The sequence below is a fragment of the Malus domestica genome, chromosome 08 (genome assembly GCF_042453785.1).
Source record: "Malus domestica chromosome 08, GDT2T_hap1".
NCBI lineage: Eukaryota > Viridiplantae > Streptophyta > Magnoliopsida > Rosales > Rosaceae > Malus > Malus domestica.
Genome location: NC_091668.1, coordinates 731,660 through 748,257, shown reverse-complemented (window position 1 = coordinate 748,257; position 16,598 = coordinate 731,660). Strand labels below are relative to the sequence as shown.

At 40.5% G+C, this 16,598-nt stretch overlaps 4 protein-coding genes across 4 annotated transcripts; 3 read left to right on the top strand and 1 right to left on the bottom strand.

The window, feature by feature from the left end:
• Window positions 1-184: 184 nt before the first annotated feature.
• LOC114826412 (ABC transporter B family member 13-like) lies at window positions 185-4,967 on the top strand. Its single transcript, XM_029106551.2, has 9 exons — window positions 185-524; window positions 627-681; window positions 797-972; window positions 1,065-1,265; window positions 1,351-1,610; window positions 1,687-2,000; window positions 2,081-3,073; window positions 3,175-3,416; window positions 3,527-4,967. The coding sequence occupies exons 1-9, from the start codon at window positions 246-248 to the stop codon at window positions 4,745-4,747; spliced, it is 3,741 nt and encodes a 1,246-aa protein (XP_028962384.1). The 5' UTR covers window positions 185-245; the 3' UTR covers window positions 4,748-4,967.
• On the bottom strand, window positions 4,846-7,729 carry LOC103410421 (rac-like GTP-binding protein ARAC5). Its single transcript, XM_008349124.4, has 7 exons — window positions 7,337-7,729; window positions 6,348-6,435; window positions 6,137-6,246; window positions 5,959-6,022; window positions 5,505-5,569; window positions 5,355-5,420; window positions 4,846-5,261 (listed from the first exon to the last, which is right to left on the bottom strand). Exons 1-7 carry the CDS (start codon window positions 7,433-7,435, stop codon window positions 5,163-5,165), a joined length of 591 nt encoding a protein of 196 aa, XP_008347346.1. The 5' UTR covers window positions 7,436-7,729; the 3' UTR covers window positions 4,846-5,162.
• Window positions 7,730-10,651: 2,922 nt separating this feature from the next.
• On the top strand, window positions 10,652-12,681 carry LOC103428611 (protein kinase STUNTED-like). Its single transcript, XM_008366727.4, has 5 exons — window positions 10,652-11,172; window positions 11,288-11,536; window positions 11,644-11,804; window positions 11,905-12,129; window positions 12,216-12,681. The coding sequence occupies exons 1-5, from the start codon at window positions 10,779-10,781 to the stop codon at window positions 12,648-12,650; spliced, it is 1,464 nt and encodes a 487-aa protein (XP_008364949.3). The 5' UTR covers window positions 10,652-10,778; the 3' UTR covers window positions 12,651-12,681.
• A 698-nt stretch (window positions 12,682-13,379) lies between these two features.
• Window positions 13,380-16,016, top strand: LOC103428590 (uncharacterized). The gene is made up of 6 exons (XM_008366705.4): window positions 13,380-14,075; window positions 14,273-14,407; window positions 14,544-14,619; window positions 14,800-14,894; window positions 15,310-15,477; window positions 15,570-16,016. The coding sequence occupies exons 1-6, from the start codon at window positions 13,739-13,741 to the stop codon at window positions 15,728-15,730; spliced, it is 972 nt and encodes a 323-aa protein (XP_008364927.3). The 5' UTR covers window positions 13,380-13,738; the 3' UTR covers window positions 15,731-16,016.
• Window positions 16,017-16,598: the final 582 nt, after the last annotated feature.

Sequence of the window (16,598 nt, the reverse complement as noted above, 5' to 3'; positions counted from 1 at the left end):
TTCCTTCCTTTTTTCCAGTAACTAAATCTTTTTATTTATTGAATTAATTGCTTTCTTTATCCAACGGCTCAAATTGAAAGCTACAAATACGGCAATAAAAGTTTCCGAGAAAATGCAGTAAGAGAGCCGATTTGTTTGTTGAGACGCCAACTAGTTATATAGCTTCTGCATTAATTGGCGGGAAATAAACACCTTTCTCCCTCTCCGCAATCAGCAAACTTCACTTTGTCTGTCGGCATTCAACAATGGAGGAAGTAGAGCTTTCCTCCGACAAGTTTTCGGACGGAAACCCGCTTCGGAAAATGGACAAACAAACGAACCCGAGCAAGCAGCGCAGCGTGTCGCTCATCGGACTTTTCGCTGCTGCCGATAAGGCGGACTATTTGTTAATGTTTTTGGGAAGTGTTGGGGCTTGTATCCATGGTGGTGTGCTTCCTGTGTTCTTTGTTGTTTTTGGTCGTATGATCGATTCGTTAGGGCATCTGGCAAAGAATCCGCAGCAACAGTCTGCCCGGGTTTCCGAGGTAAGATCAAACGTTTCAGACTAGGTTTTTGCAATCCTTTTTGTGCGATGATGTTCAGTTTCGAGATATGTATGTGAGGTTACTCTTTTCTTTCATTTGCAGTATGCTTTGTACTTGGTATATCTTGGACTCGTTCTCTTCGCATCAGCATGGATTGGTACGTTTCGGAAACTTCACTTCTCGAATTAGTTATACGAGCATCAGTAGCAGCAGACATGAGCGTAGCCAAGTTGATTAAGTATGAGTATCCTTGCTGACGCTTTAATTTTCAGGTGTAGCATTCTGGACACGAACGGGGGAGAGGCAGACAGCGCGTTTGCGAATGAAGTACCTCCAGTCAGTTCTAAACAAGGACATAAATTTTTTCGACACTGAAGCCAGAGACACTAACATTATTTTCCACATTTCAAGTGATGCAATTCTAGTGCAAGATGCAATAGGTGACAAGGTAATCCGCAACCAAAACCGTTGTGAAATCTCTCGAAGAGCGTACTTAGAGTAGCGTAATGTAACATTGTTCCTTGTATCTTCTGAATGCAGACCGGCCATGCGTTGCGCTACCTTTCGCAGTTCCTTATCGGATTTGCCATCGGGTTTACATCAGTATGGCAGCTTACGCTTCTGACGTTGGCTGTGGTTCCGTTCATAGCTATTGCAGGTGGAGCTTATACTATAATCATGTCTACCTTATCCGAAAAGGGTGAGGCTGCTTATGCAGAAGCCGGCAAGGTTGCTGAAGAGGTACACTGTTCTCGGTATTTCTCGTTATCTTACAAATCTTGCCGCTAATGTAGCCTATTTTGGTCTCACATTTTGCATGTACCAGGTTATTTCACAGATTCGTACTGTGTACTCATTCGGGGGAGAGGACAGAGCCATTGAAGCATACTCAACCTCACTGAACAAGGCCCTCAAGCTGGGAAAGAAGAGCGGTGTTGCGAAGGGAGTTGGCGTAGGGTTTACATATGGGCTGTTGTTTTGCGCTTGGGCATTGCTTCTGTGGTACGCCGGCATACTTGTAAGGCATCACGACACGAACGGAGGGAAAGCATTCACAACTATCCTCAATGTCATCTTCAGTGGATTGTAAGTCCACTCCAAATTATGTGCGCATTTACTATTTCCCCTTTCGTGATTAAAAGCAGACCTTTTTCTTGTGTAGTGCTCTCGGCCAAGCTGCTCCAAACCTTGCTGCAATTGCAAAGGGTAGAGCTGCTGCTGGTAATATCATGACGATGATTGATTCGGATTCCAATTCCTCTAAGGTATCGGACAATGGAATAGTGTTGCCGAAAGTATCTGGGCAGATTGACTTCTGTGAGGTTGGTTTCGCCTATTCTTCACGACCAAACATGGTGTTTGAGAATTTGAGCTTTTCGATTGGAGCTGGCAAGACATTTGCAGTTGTTGGTCCTAGTGGTTCAGGAAAGAGCACTGTTATATCCATGATTCAGCGATTCTACAACCCCGTTTCAGGTATATATTATTTCGGGTCCTGTCTAATAACCATTTCGTTTTTTGTTTTGAGGTCTAAATCATAAACCACTTTTTGTCAGGTAAAATACTGTTGGATGGACATGAACTCGGAACTCTCCGACTGAAATGGTTACGAGAACAGATGGGATTGGTAAGTCAAGAACCGGCATTGTTTGCGACTACTATAGCCGGCAACATTTTGTACGGTAAAGAAGACGCAGACATGGATCAGATCATGGAAGCTGCTAAAGCTGCAAATGCACATTCTTTCATTGAAGGATTGCCTGATGGCTACAACACTCAGGCAGGAGAAGGAGGAACTCAGCTTTCCGGAGGGCAAAAGCAGCGCATAGCTATTGCAAGAGCAGTGCTGCGAAACCCAAAAATACTACTTTTAGATGAGGCCACAAGCGCTCTTGATGCAGAATCAGAACTAATCGTTCAGCAGGCACTCGAGAAAATCATGTTGCATCGAACTACAGTCATCGTTGCTCATCGGTTGTCCACTATCCGGGATGTGGACACAATCGTTGTCTTGAAGAACGGTCAGGTTGCTGAGAGTGGCAACCATTCAGACTTGATGTCCAAGAAAGGGGAGTATGCAAATCTGGTGAGCTTGCAGGTACTGGAACATGTTAAAGATTCTGGCTTAGTATCTGGACATTCTTCGAGAGAATCCAGCTTTCGCGATACCACGAGTAACTATCCGCAGGAGGACAAGGCAACCACAACCAAACAGCAGAAGCCAAGTGATCAAAACAGCTCTGCTCCTACTGCATCAGTGTGGGAATTAGTGAAACTAAATGCGCCCGAGTGGCCTTATGCAATACTCGGGTCACTTGGTGCAGTTCTGGCCGGCATGGAAGCTCCTCTTTTCGCCCTTGGAATAACTCACGTCTTGACAGCGTTTTACGCTCCTAGTGGCTCTCAAATCAAACATGATGTTGATAGGATAGCTCTCATATTTGTTGGCTTGGCTGCTCTTACTGTCCCAATATATCTCCTGCAGCACTACTTTTATACATTGATGGGGGAGCGGCTCACAACTCGCGTTCGCTTATTAATGTTCAAAGGTTCTTCTCGACCTCAAAGATCAATTCATGTTTTCATTTCTCATGTAATGCACATTACAAAATCAATCAAATCTGAGAACTCGTTCTTGTTTCGACTGCAGCTATCCTTTCAAACGAAGTTGGTTGGTTTGATTTGGATGAGAATAACACCGGAGCACTGACATCAACTTTAGCAGCAAATGCAACATTAGTGCGAAGCGCTCTAGCTGACCGTCTATCAACAATCGTGCAGAATCTCGCACTCGCAGTGACTGCTTTCGCTATTGCTTTCACCTTAAGTTGGCGTATTGCAGCTGTCGTGAGTGCCTCCCTCCCTCTACTTATCGGAGCTTCCATAACTGAGGTCAGAATAAAAACAACCACGACATTGTTAAAAGCTGCATATTGTTTATGTTTCAATTGTTTTTATCCTGAATCCAACGTATGTTTGGTTTTCTTGATCTGTATGCGCAGCAACTGTTTCTGAAGGGATTCGGAGGGGACTACAACCATGCCTACTCAAAAGCAACTTCCGTGGCACGCGAAGCGATTGCCAACATACGTACTGTTGCTGCATTTGGTTGCGAAGAACGGATATCGCTCCAGTTTTCCTTGGAACTAAACAAGCCAAACAAGCAAGCAGTTCTAAGAGGCCACATATCAGGTTTCTGCTACGGTTTATCGCAGTTTTTCGCGTTCTGTTCTTATGCGCTTGGCCTTTGGTATGCATCAGTACTAATCAAGGATAAAGACTCGAATTTCGGAGACATCATCAAGTCCTTCATGGTCTTAATAGTCACGTCACTGAGTATTGCAGAAACCCTAGCTCTCACACCAGAAATTATGAAGGGATCGCAAGTGCTCGGCCCAATTTTCAGTATCCTAAAGCGAGAAACGGCCATACATCGTAATGATCCCAGATCAAATGTTGTTGCTAATGTCAAAGGAGATATAGAGTTCAGGAATGTGAGTTTCTGGTACCCTGCAAGGCCGGATATCACCATTTTCGACCATTTGAATTTACGGGTTTCAGCAGGAAAGAGCCTTGCAGTAGTCGGGCCAAGTGGTTCTGGGAAGAGTACGGTGATTGCACTGGTAATGAGATTTTATGACCCCGTTTCTGGTACGGTTCTAATTGATGGATACGATATCAGAAGTATGAACTTGAAATCGTTGAGGAAGAGAATAAGTCTAGTTCAGCAAGAGCCGGCATTGTTCTGCACAACAATTTATGAGAACATAAAGTATGGGCACGAGGAAGCATCGGAAGTAGAGGTAGTGACAGCGGCGAAAGCAGCGAATGCACACGGTTTCATAAGTCGAATGCCTGAAGGGTACAAAACGCAAGTGGGAGAGAAAGGGGTGCAGTTATCGGGAGGGCAGAAACAGAGGGTGGCAATTGCCAGAGCAATACTGAAAGATCCGTCGATTCTTCTTCTGGACGAAGCAACAAGTGCATTGGACACAGAGTCTGAGAAGCTGGTCCAAGAGGCTCTTGATAAGCTAATGGAGGGCCGAACGACGATCTTGGTAGCACACCGGTTGTCAACTATTCGTGATGCCAACCGTATCGCCCTGCTACAAAATGGTAGGGTGGCTGAAATGGGAAGCCACGAGCAGCTGATTGGAAGACCTGGTAGTCTCTACAAACAATTAGTTAGTCTACAGCAACAAAAGACACAAGCGACTGATTAATTCAAAGGCATTATATGATAAACTTCCTATGAATTTTTTCGATTACAAACTGCATAATTTTTTCGAGGGATGTACTAATAAAGACCGCTATTGTATGCTTTTCTCTTTTGAAGCTTCTGTATAATATGGTATTGAACTGTGAACTATGTTATACAGACATTATCCAGAAAGAGTTCGATGCAATATATGAGAAAGACGGAGAAATGCATGTGTTAGCAAAGCTAACTGTCACTTAAATACATGAACATAAGTCTTAAACAAACCATCTAAAGCTATCACATGAATCCATAAAATGTCAGTACATACTATACATACACCACGGTTTGCTGCTTCCGCAAGGACTTCGAGTACAGAGGAGGTAGCGGTGAAGAAAGGTCGGCAGTCAGCAAATCAGCTCATAAATCTACTTGTTCCTTCACAATATGAAGCAAGCCCTTTGCCCCTTTCTCTTCTTCTTTTGCTTCGGTGGCTGAAGCACCACCTTAATGGCCACATCAAAAACAGCTTTCACATTCTGCAATTAAAATTTTCAAGGAATCATGTCAACAACGACGGGTGAAGACATATGACAAATTTGGCGAGAGGGAAGACAAAAAAGCCTTCATACCTGTTGTGTTTTCGAGCTACACTCAATGTATGCAGGCGCTCCAATCAGTTTCTTCATTTCCTCTCCCTTTAGGCCAAAAAGAAAATCAAAGGTCAGTAGACCAACTTAGAAAGATATTATTTAGGTTTAGAGGTGAAGCAGTAGCCTTACCTGATCAGTAGTAATGGGAACTGCACCAGAATGGTCTATACAAAATTGTTTATCATCCCGAAGATCTGCAAATGAAAATCATAAAATTGAGCACCTCGTTCATCAAACGAGTAAGAAAATTCTGTAGTAATAAGTGATAACAATAACGCTCCAGATAATGATAAGAAATGTTGACTCATGAACAGGAATAAAAGTGATAATTGCTAAACGACTAAGTATCCAAAACATCAATCTTAAAACAGTCCGGTATTGAAGACAATATCAAAACTAAGAGCTAGTATTCAATGCAGGCTCAAAGAAATTTAGAAGTAACTGAACCGTGACACGGATCCTACATGGAAGAAATGGGAAGTTTAAACATCAATAGTCCCAAAAATTACAGGGACTCTAAAGCATTAGATCAGACACCAGCACAAACATACATTACAAAGGGGGTTTAGAAAAAAGATCTTACCGAGCTTTGTTCCAACCAGAATTATTGGAACACCAGGTGCATAATGGCGCAGTTCAGGAATCCACTGAAACGGAAAACAAAATCAAACAACTCATACACACACCAAACATTGTGTATTGAAATTATTGCAAACATAGATACTAAGAAAGTAAACAGGATTGTAAAGAAGATTTGGAACCTTTTTTGCAACGTTTTCGTAGCTGGCTTTGCTTATGAGAGAGAAAGCAAGGATAAAAACGTCCGCCCCTCGATAGCTCAATGGTCTTAATCTATTGTAATCCTCCTGCCCTGTTAGAAAACAGTTATTAAAACTCCCAAAATACAGGGAAAAACAAAAACAAAATGAAACGAAATCGCATATATAACAGGGGCGTGAGGGGTAAAATCACCAGCTGTATCCCATAGAGCCAGGTTGACAGTACTCCCATCCACAACAACATTTGCACTGAAATTGTCGAAAACAGTCGGTACATAGTCCTGTTTTTCGATTACAACCACACTCTTAGTCAATTATACGAAAATCCAAGTTCAACTACATGAATTAGCACGATAACAACTTCAAAAGAAACGAATCCTTCGGCTAATGAAACACAATACAGACACCAATGCATCATAATGTGGAGCAACAGAGATTTAACAACAATTAAGCATACTTAGAATCATCTTCGGAAAAATTAATGTTGTTCTTCAGCTAACCAAGGTTTTAAAAGACGCTAGGCGCCATTCGGGCGGCAGGCTGGCGCCTAGCGCCTAGGCGGGGCCTAAACCGGTGCCTAGGTGGATTTATGTAAATCTATTATATTTCATATAAATAATGTCAGTTTATACTTAAAATATAAACAATTTCATCGTAAACTACAAAATAGAATAACGTATATATTGTAAAGTATTGAAACATGGTGAAAACATAGTAAACAAGCATATATTGTGTGTTCGTTTAAGTCTACAACAAATCTCTTACAATTTATTGAAAAAAAACCATAAAATACAAAATAAAAATTATCTATTTTCTGTTTAAGTGAGTAGCAACCTAGGCAAGTGTCTAGATAGGTCTGGACAGGCTAGACGGGTCTAAACGGACGCCTCAGCAGGACTAAACGTGATTTCTTAATTTTCAAATACCTGGACATTAATCAAGATGGTGGCCGACAGCATGGATTTTTACAACAGTGCAGCTAACTAAATCAAGGTTTGAACTTTAGCGAAATATAATCAATGTTAGACCTTTGTGTATGATTATGCTAGCAGCTAAGCATATAAGACAAAATCCGGGAAATTGCCGTGGAAGAACTAAGAAGCAAGAACTGAAGCAGACGAGCATGCAATTGTACTGGAATGGGAGCAAGGAAGGCGGTGAAATTACGAAAATGGGACTGACCGTGGGAAAGGTGTTGCTGGTGTAGGAAATCAGCATGCAGGTTTTGCCGACGGCGCCGTCGCCGACCGTCACGCACTTTATGAACCTGGAGGCGCTCATTTCAGTTTCCAATTTTCAATGTTTCCACCTAGAGATCGAAGCAGCAGATCTCCGCCCGAAAATATCTCCTTTTCCGTCGCTTCTACTTCCTTCTGAGGTCACCAAGACGCCATCTTGCTAGCAGAAACCCTAATTCGGAAAGAGGGAGAGGGTGTGGGAATGGGAGTGGGAGTGGGAGTGGGAGTGAGAAGAAATTGAAATTTGAAAGAGGGAGGACGAGGGGAGTCAAAAAGTCAAAACCGTGGTGGAAGCGCTGCTGGCTGACCTAGCCATTAGCCAAGCCAAGCTTTTGCCAGCTGGCACACCTCCCTAGGTTCCCTTATCTGCTTATCTTTTTACTTTTTGCTTTTTTCCTTTTTTTGGTTCAAATTCAAAAAATAAGAATAAAAATCTTGTTTTGGTTTCAAAATTTTTTTGGATGAATCCAGGGGGAAGGGGGGACTAATCCCTCGAGCCGGATCGGAGCTTATTCGAGGCGTCCGGGGGTGGAGTAAACTCTTCTAAAGCTGGCATCTTTATTCACAAGGTTTGAACTCAAGATCTTGTTTAAGGGGAACAAACTCCTTTCCACTTAAATTGTGTATGCAACGTCAACAAATTGAGAATTTTGTTAGTGTGTAAGGAATAAAGTCTAATAATCAAGTGTCATAATACAAATAATTGATTTTGTTAGTGTGTAAGGAACAAACTCCTTACCACTTGAATCTCCTTTTCAGTAGTTTAAAGTAAAATATTATTTATGTAAAATAGATGGATTAATTGACTTGAAAATTGCAAATTGTTTAATGAAATCTGAATTTTGAAATCTAAATTACGGGACAATAGTTACAAGTCCATTATAATTTTAAGTTTTTTTTTGTCGAACACCGTCGTTGAGTTATCTATTAATCTCTCTCTTTTCTAGCATTTTTAATTTATCCCTTGTGGATAAAATTGAAAGTATACAGACTGTTTATTAGTTGAGGCAAAATTCGACAACATATAGGTGTCAAATAGGCAAAACTTACCCCTATAATCGTTTTTGTAACGAAATGTGCTTACGAGCTCTTAAACCAATGATCGTGACATGATATTGCCACGGTTGTGACTTGCATTGCCTCGTCCTCTCCAATCGATATCCCAAAAGCTAAAAAGTGAAAAAAGTTTCATATTTCATGCCCAAATAAAAAAATTTGCCTCTCTCATCCACATCTTACCGAAGTTTTTTTCTTATCTACTCTCTATCTCCAAACTTGGATTCTTCGTCTCTTTACTATAACTAACCCTTCTTCATCGTTAATGTCTATTGAACACTTTGGGTTTTTAATTTGAAAGTTCTAAACTTTTCTAGTAGCTTTGATTAAATTATGGACCATTTTATTGAGATTGAGAACTTAAGAAGAACCCCTTACGCCTTTTGAATGTTACAACATGGTGGCCCCAAGTGGAAAAACGATGCATGGAAAGTACATGAGCCACAAATTTGTGGAATTTTTAGTAGCATCGAAGTATGGTTTCGGTGGCGGATGTACATTGTGATTGAAATTGTCTCATAATTACTCGGGGTTTAGGAAATATACAGGTGAAGGTTTTTCGAGGATCTTTTGAATGTTTAGTAATGATCCCTTTTGTGCCCACCAAGTATTTGATGTAATGTCTGCTAGTATATCTCAGCAACACTCAACAAGTTGCGGCGAGAGTACTCAACAAAATTTCTCAATAACACTTATCAGATTGCTTTGGCATATATCGGTATCTGTTGACATGTACGCAATATGGGCGACAATAAATTACTAAGTGTTCGACCAAATACCTTAATAAATAAATAAATTTTTTTTTTACACGTTTCCGCTCTAATTCTATATAAAAACTTAGACCTTCCAATGTTCGCATTCTGCTACTACATAATTTACAACAAAATTTTTTAATGGTGAATTCTTTTTCGTTGAATACTTGATTGGAAATTCAACCATCACATCATACACTGAGTCATGGTACAATTTTCACGAATTTACAATGTTGGGTGGTGACGTGTATAGGCAACACTGTAGCCTGGTCGATCTTCTCCTGATCTAAGAATTTTGAAATTCTTAAATTATGCAACTAATTTTCGTCAGGTACTATTTATATTTAATTTTAAATAAAAATATTTAAAATAATTTATTACTGTAAATGCATGATAAACAAACATAATTTAAAAATTCCTAATATCCTCACAAATAAGATAGGAAAGGAACCTCTTTCAATATCGAAAGGCAGTAGCTCGGACTTATCCAAGATTAGTCACATTAGGTGTACCAAATCTTTTATTTGGCGGCAATTTCCTTTATGGAAAAAAATATGGTTTTATGGTTAGGTGGGTAAGATTTTTGTATGAAAAAAATGACTTGGCCGTCAAATATTCAAATGTAAAGGTCCGGGTCAACGTGTATCGCCCTGTGTTTGGTAATATATATTGTTTGTCCTCTTGTGTTTTGTTCTTAATTAAAACATTTAATTTACAAATTGCAAACTAACCATGTATTTTCTTTTGGATTTTGGTAATATTGTAAGATTTGACGTAACTCAGCAATCAAGATCAAGATAAAGTTAATGAACGATCATGGGATGAATTAGTGGTTGAGAACGAATTTCAGGTTCATCAATCGTGGGCGTCTGACTGCGTCTTGATCCCTATCCAATTTTTGGGCCAATTCCCCATTCGTACTACAAAAAAATGAGATTCTTGCAGGGTCATGAGAAAGTTGAAATGCTTCTGTGAGTCTTCTTGACTCTTAAAAATGTGAAGTACCGTGACAACACCACCGGTTGATCCCCCGCTTCTTCTATTAGAATTCAAATGGAACACTCAAAAATAACCCTTGTCAAACATCGAGTACATAATCTAGGATGCAAACCATGTTTAAGTGCTATATCGTTTGCAATAATTAAAAACCTCTTTTTATTAGACTTCTCTACACCAATTTAAATTATAATAGTCGACTAACAAACATTCTCTCCTCGTATTCTAACTATTTCAATTAATCTAAAAAATTGTCACTATTTTTTCAATTAGGTAAACGTGACAAATTCACCGTAGAACGTGGAAATTATGTAATATATTAGTCCTGGTGGCTCTATGTTATTATATATAATATAGTTTTGAACAGTCTCATATGCATATAATATTTTCTATGGAGCATCAGCATACCGGTTTTAAAAAGTCCAAAGCTTTGAAGTTTGAAAGGTTGAATGATGATCAAGAAGGGCTAACTACTATTGATTTTATCATCTACATTGTTCTTCCGAAAACTCATTAGGTTCTAATTACCGAGACAGTTGCGATGAAGTGCTTTTGAGCTCCACTTGTCCGTTCAAAACTGAGATGCCAGAACCAGCTCTTGGTTGGCCACTTCGCCGGAAACTTGATAGCTTCGACATGTTTTCCGAGAGAGAGGATGATGAATCACCATTGTCGAGGCCGGGTTGGCCGCTCTTGCGGATAGCTGCTGCCTCAGCGGAAGCTATGAGTACTACTCCTATGAGAGAATTTAAATCCAGGGAAAATATGTCCGTGGTACAGTGGGTGATGATGGACCTGCCTAGCCGTCGATTTCTTTCGGTAAATTCACAGCCGCAGGAAGGTGATGAAAATTGCTTGACAGTAGCACCAACACAGCTTTCCGATGAATTGGAGATTCTTGTTGCAGAAAACTCAGCAGGTTGCAGACTTTTCAGCTATGCAGAAATCAGTAGCGCAACTTGTCACTTCTCTGCAGGTATATTAAGTGCTCGTTTGGGATTACTTTCGTAAGAAAAAACTACTGCTCATAAGTGCTTTTATTCAAAATGCTTTCTTGCTCGCAAGAATTTAAACAATTGGTTTGTGAACAGAAAATCTTATCGGTGAGGGAGGGTGTAGCAGCGTATACAGAGGATGTCTCGAAGGAGGTGAATCAGTGGCGGTCAAGGTTCTGAAATCGTACAAGGAAGCTTGGGATGACTTTTTCTTGGAAACCAAGTTTGCGTCTTCAATTCAGCACAAACACATCGCTTCTCTACTTGGTGCATGTGTGGAAGATGGCAACCTTATTTTGGTATATGACCTCTTTCCCAGAGGGAGCTTGGAAGGAAACTTGTACGGTAAGAAATTAGAACGAAGTGGTTATCAAACGGGCTCTAGTCATTTGAAATTCAAACGAAGTGCTCGTCACTTGTCTGAATTCGAATTTCATTTCATCTTAGTGCAGATTGCAGTGATGGATGTATACTCCCATGGGAAGTGAGATTCAATGTGGCTGTTGCGGTTGCAGAGGCTCTAACTTACTTGCACAATGAATGCACTCAACCGATCATTCATCGCGATGTTAAATCCTCAAACATTCTTCTCTCCGACGAGCTTCAGCCGCAGGTATATCCATATATGATCTGCCCGCCGTACATTTATGTTTCACTTTCTTTCCAAAATTGTACATTTTTGTGTTGAATCCCGAGTTTATTTTGGTTTGCAGTTATCTGATTTCGGGCTTGCTACATGGGGACCGACGGATTCTGGTTATGTGATAAGTAGTGATGTGGTGGGGACTTTTGGGTACATTGCTCCGGAATATTTCATGCATGGGATGGTGAGTGACAAGATTGATGTTTATGCCTTTGGTGTGATTCTCCTTGAACTATTATCCGGTCGAAAGCCCGTAGATGAGGCTTCGAAAGGACAAGAGAGTTTGGTCAAATGGGTAAGCATTCAATGTTTGTATAGCTTCCGATCCTCTACTCTTTTTTTTTTGTGCATTCTCCTCTGATCTAAAGTTCTTTGATACAGGCAAGAAATTTGTTAGACGTTATGGATCTTAAATCATTGCTGGATCCAAAGTTAAATGGGGACTACGATGTTGCCCAAATGCGCAGAATGGTAATGGCAGCAGGGCTTTGCATAAACCAGTCACCTCGTCTTCGACCGAAAGCGAGCCAGGTACTGAAGCTACTAACGGGAGAGACGGACGCAAATGAGTGTTTTAATCTTCATGCTGTCAAGTCGAGAGAGATGTGTTGTCGAGATGAAGACGACGACCTATTCCCGGAAGTCGGGTGGCGTTCGGTTTCTGCAATGTCCGATACAAATGATGGTAGCATCAGCAGATCGAGTTCAACAAACACAGCATCTAGTGCAGAGAAACCACACCGATACAAGTTAAAGGACTACTTGACTATACCTGACCATTATTCTTTGAGTGAAATTTCTTTCATAAACATGTAAATATACATACATACATATATATATATATATATACACATACATATACACACATACATATATATACAAAATAGACCGATGTTTTTTGTATGAATTAATTGATAAAATCAATTAACGAACGAATAAATCAGTGTTTAGTTGATGCTCAAACAACTGTACAGTTTAAAACCGCTAGTGCTGCCACAAAAGATGGAAGAAACACAGTAGAACGGAACCGTGTAGGGCAATGCACATATGGCGCCCTCAGGCAACAATTGTGCTTTCGGCCACTGCGTGCTACTTGTATGACATGAGACCTCGCTATCAGTTTTTGACCTTTTAGACCAGCATCTGATTTGTGACTGTGTCCCAAAGAGGCATTCTTCGTCATCAGTACCGTCGATTCTCTGTCAGATTTCCACTCTGAATCTTCTCTCCCAACACTCTTTTCACCAATACTTTTGATCCCGTCTGATGTTGTACTGGACAAAGCTTGGTCACATTGTGGAGCAAGTCCTGGAAGTCCAACAGTTGCCTTTGAACTAGGAGGTTGATTGGGTGCAGGCACAACTCGTGCCCTTTCTGGAGGGAGGAAATCTGCCCTTCCGGAAGAAGAGGGCGCAGGTGAGGCATCTGGTTCCCAGGGCTTTCGCAATTTAATGCGAATGATCAAAGGTACTGTCACTTTTCTTTAGGAAACTGTACCAATGGTATTTCAATTTTAATCGACTTAGAGTAATCATTTCTTAACTAAAAATTCATGACCACTGGTCTCTTGACTTGTCAAAACGTACATCTATGATCATTTTTGTCAACTCCGTTAGAACTTCCGTCAAAACGAAAATCTCACTTGAACTAAAAGTCCATGACGAAATTCTCACACTTGACCTAGTTACTAGGCTTTCGTCTCTTTTTGGGTTTGACTTGTTTTATTTGGGCTTTTTCGGAAACAAGGGCTCCTAAACCCAACTGAAAAAAAATCAATATTTTTAGGAATCGTATACCTGCCGACACCAAAACCCTGATTAAACCCCAACAGGCTTCTTCCATTTCAACGAAACCCAGAAGTTGGAGACTTGCGAACGATTTTACAGTGATCCGATTCGTTCACCATGAGAAGGATTAGCGGAATCGCTTTGCTCACCAGAGCCGCCGTTTCTATGGGCGGCGCCACCACAGCCACCTCCGCAACTCAGCACCGTCTGGTTCAAGCAGCGATGTTGAGCACGTGCTCGAATTCCAATCCGCTGTGGTTCACACAGAGACTCGGCGATCGCTTCGGCCTATCGAGACCCTCCACTGCGGCTCCCTGTGCCGGAGGGCACGTGTGCTTCTCCACAAACGCCGCCGCTTATCTGGCTCAGGAGCCGCACGCCCATGAAAAGTTCCTCTCCAAAGACGTCGAGCTCTACCAGTACGAAGCTTGCCCTTTCTGCAACAAGGTTAGAGGTAAAGTATCTGGAATTCATTCTTGAAGATGAAATTTTGCAACTTTCACTTTCTAATTTGGTCACTGTATGATTTGGGAATCGGAATTCCACCAAAATTGATCTTATTTTGGAAATTAAAGGAGTCTGCTTTTGGATTGCGCTTTCGATTTTATGCTATTTGATTGTTTCCGCCATTGAATTTTTCCTGTATCACAGCATTCCTGGATTACTATAACATTCCGTACAAAGTTGTGGAGGTTAACCCCATTAGCAAAAAGGAGATTAATTGGTCCGATTACAAGAAGGTGCCAATCCTGAAAGTCGACGGCGAACAGATGGTTGACTCTTCAGGTTCTTGGACATTTTGTTATTTCCTTACCATTTTGTATCTTCCTGATGCTGGATGCTGTAGTTATTAACCATATCCAATTTCAGATTAAGTTCTTTGTGTATCGTTAAGTTTCCATGTTTTGTTTTGTGTTCACAGATATAATTGATAAGCTGTACCTAAGGATCAACGAGAACCCCGTTTTAAATGGTGAAGAAGAAATGAAGTGGCGCGGGTTAGTTTTTGCTTTCACTATTCTACTTTGTAAACCTTTTTTTTTTTGCACCGTACTAAGGCTCGATACAATAAGAGATATCTCTTGCAGTGACTAGATTTCACTTTGAAACTTTTATTTTGTTTGGTGTTGGGATCACGCGGTTCTTGGCATGGTAATAACTGATTAGTTGCGATGTAGGTGGGTGGATAATCACTTGGTGCATGTTTTATCACCAAACATATATAGAACTGTTTCAGAGGCTCTCGAGTCGTTTGACTACATCACCAGTCATGGTATGATATCGCACCACTTCATTACTGATTTCATTTCTCTTTTGTTTCCAAAATCCCAAATCGGCAGTTATTTATAAACACCTTTCACAAGAGATCTGTTTGTGGAAGACTCTGGCTCAATTAGCGTAAGTTGTTTGTGTGAATTTGTACATCTGTGGTGTTTAGTATTGATGCTGTTATTCGCGATTGGAAGCCTCTAACTCTCATATGTGATTTGAGTAACTAGAATTTTCTTAAACCTACAGCAACAAATGCTCAAAAGTCTCAATTCGGTTCCTTCTGACTGGAACTTAGTTAATTCCAATCCTCCAAAGTCACTTTGGAGCTTGTGCTTAAAGCTGGCTTACCATTGATTTTAAGCAATCCAAGTTCTTTCCCTTAAATGCTTAAATCTCTTGAATTCTCTTACATGTAGGAAACTTTAGTCTGTATGAAAGGATGGTAGCGAAGTATACCGGAGCTGCTGCTATGTATTTTGTGTCAAAGAAACTGAAGAAGAGGCACAATATTACTGATGAACGTGCATCCTTGTATGGAGCTGCAGAAACATGGGTTGATGCTCTCAATGGCAGACAATTTCTTGGTATGCTTATCTGAAACATCATATTTGATAAACTTAAGACTTACCTTATGATTAGAACTAAGAAATTATCGGATAATCTTGTCTTTGATCAGGTGGATCAAATCCTAATTTAGCCGATCTTGCTGTATTTGGTGTTTTGAGGCCCATTCGACACCTTAAATCCGGCAAAGATATGGTGGAGAACACGCGGATTGGTGAATGGTATGCTCGCATGGAAAATGCAGTGGGAGAGTCTGCTAGAGTCAAGGCCTAAAGGCGGAAAAGATTTGCTGGTTCGGATATCACTAATAAATGATACATTGTTTGAACTTTACCTAGTATGTTACTAGTAATATGCATCATCAAAGATTCAGACTTTGCAAGAAGGTTTTTGTTTGTTTGTTTTTAGGTGTTATGGTTTGGATCATTTGGGTCGGAACATGTAGAAGTCATTGTACTGGGACAAATAATTGGACCACGAACAAGCTCAGTCAAGTTTTCCATAAAAAGATGTATCTAGGTCCTCATTTACTTTTCAAATAAATTTCTAATTACAAGCATCCGAACCCAATAGTTATATAATTAAAGTATCGACAATATCAATAATAATACAACGGATTGGTAATCAATAATGTCTCAATATGCTGGTTGGAGTAGTTAGAAGCATATAGCTATCTTATGAAGATTGTAGTAGATGCACGGCAACCCCTACTCACTGCCGTTCAACATATAAGCCTCCTTTTAGGGCATCTCCGCTCGTTTTTGGAGGGCAAGGATAAAGGCAGTGGCAGTGAAATTGCTCTTACTATTCACTATAAACAGTAATTATCTTTGATCCAATCTTCTTCTGGAACCGTTGGAGCTGAATTATTCAACTCTAAGGCCATCTCCAACCGATGGCTGGCCAGAGGGCTCGTTTTAGCCCTCTGGCCCTCCAAGATTCTCCAAGATATTAATATTTTAATGAACAGTACAGGGTCATATTTGCCTCCGTCTCCAACCGAGGGCCAGAGGGCTCGTTTTAGCCCTGTCACAAAAAACCGTCTCCAACCGAGGGCCAAAGGGCCATAGAGCCAAACATAATTTATTATTTAAAAACTACAACTTAATTTTATTTAAAAATCATGTTGGTTAGTGTTGTA

What these genes read in the sequence shown, in the direction of transcription:
- LOC103428590 (XM_008366705.4), top strand. Translation starts at nt 13,739, where the DNA reads ATGAGAAGGATTAGCGGAATCGCTTTGCTCACCAGAGCCGCCGTTTCT. An exon ending in TTTCTGCAACAAGGTTAGAG is followed by an intron (nt 14,076 to 14,272) that starts GTAAAGTATCTG and finishes CCTGTATCACAG; the next exon opens with CATTCCTGGATTACTATAAC. An exon ending in CAATGGCAGACAATTTCTTG is followed by an intron (nt 15,478 to 15,569) that starts GTATGCTTATCT and finishes GTCTTTGATCAG; the next exon opens with GTGGATCAAATCCTAATTTA.
- LOC114826412 (XM_029106551.2), top strand. Translation starts at nt 246, where the DNA reads ATGGAGGAAGTAGAGCTTTCCTCCGACAAGTTTTCGGACGGAAACCCG. An exon ending in AATGTCATCTTCAGTGGATT is followed by an intron (nt 1,611 to 1,686) that starts GTAAGTCCACTC and finishes TTTCTTGTGTAG; the next exon opens with TGCTCTCGGCCAAGCTGCTC. An exon ending in TCGGAGCTTCCATAACTGAG is followed by an intron (nt 3,417 to 3,526) that starts GTCAGAATAAAA and finishes CTGTATGCGCAG; the next exon opens with CAACTGTTTCTGAAGGGATT.
- LOC103428611 (XM_008366727.4), top strand. Translation starts at nt 10,779, where the DNA reads ATGCCAGAACCAGCTCTTGGTTGGCCACTTCGCCGGAAACTTGATAGC. An exon ending in CTTGGAAGGAAACTTGTACG is followed by an intron (nt 11,537 to 11,643) that starts GTAAGAAATTAG and finishes ATCTTAGTGCAG; the next exon opens with ATTGCAGTGATGGATGTATA. An exon ending in AAGAGAGTTTGGTCAAATGG is followed by an intron (nt 12,130 to 12,215) that starts GTAAGCATTCAA and finishes TCTTTGATACAG; the next exon opens with GCAAGAAATTTGTTAGACGT.
- LOC103410421 (XM_008349124.4), bottom strand. Translation starts at nt 7,435, where the DNA reads ATGAGCGCCTCCAGGTTCATAAAGTGCGTGACGGTCGGCGACGGCGCC. An exon ending in ACGAAAACGTTGCAAAAAAG is followed by an intron (nt 6,023 to 6,136) that starts GTTCCAAATCTT and finishes TTTCCGTTTCAG; the next exon opens with TGGATTCCTGAACTGCGCCA. An exon ending in TTCCCATTACTACTGATCAG is followed by an intron (nt 5,421 to 5,504) that starts GTAAGGCTACTG and finishes TTTGGCCTAAAG; the next exon opens with GGAGAGGAAATGAAGAAACT.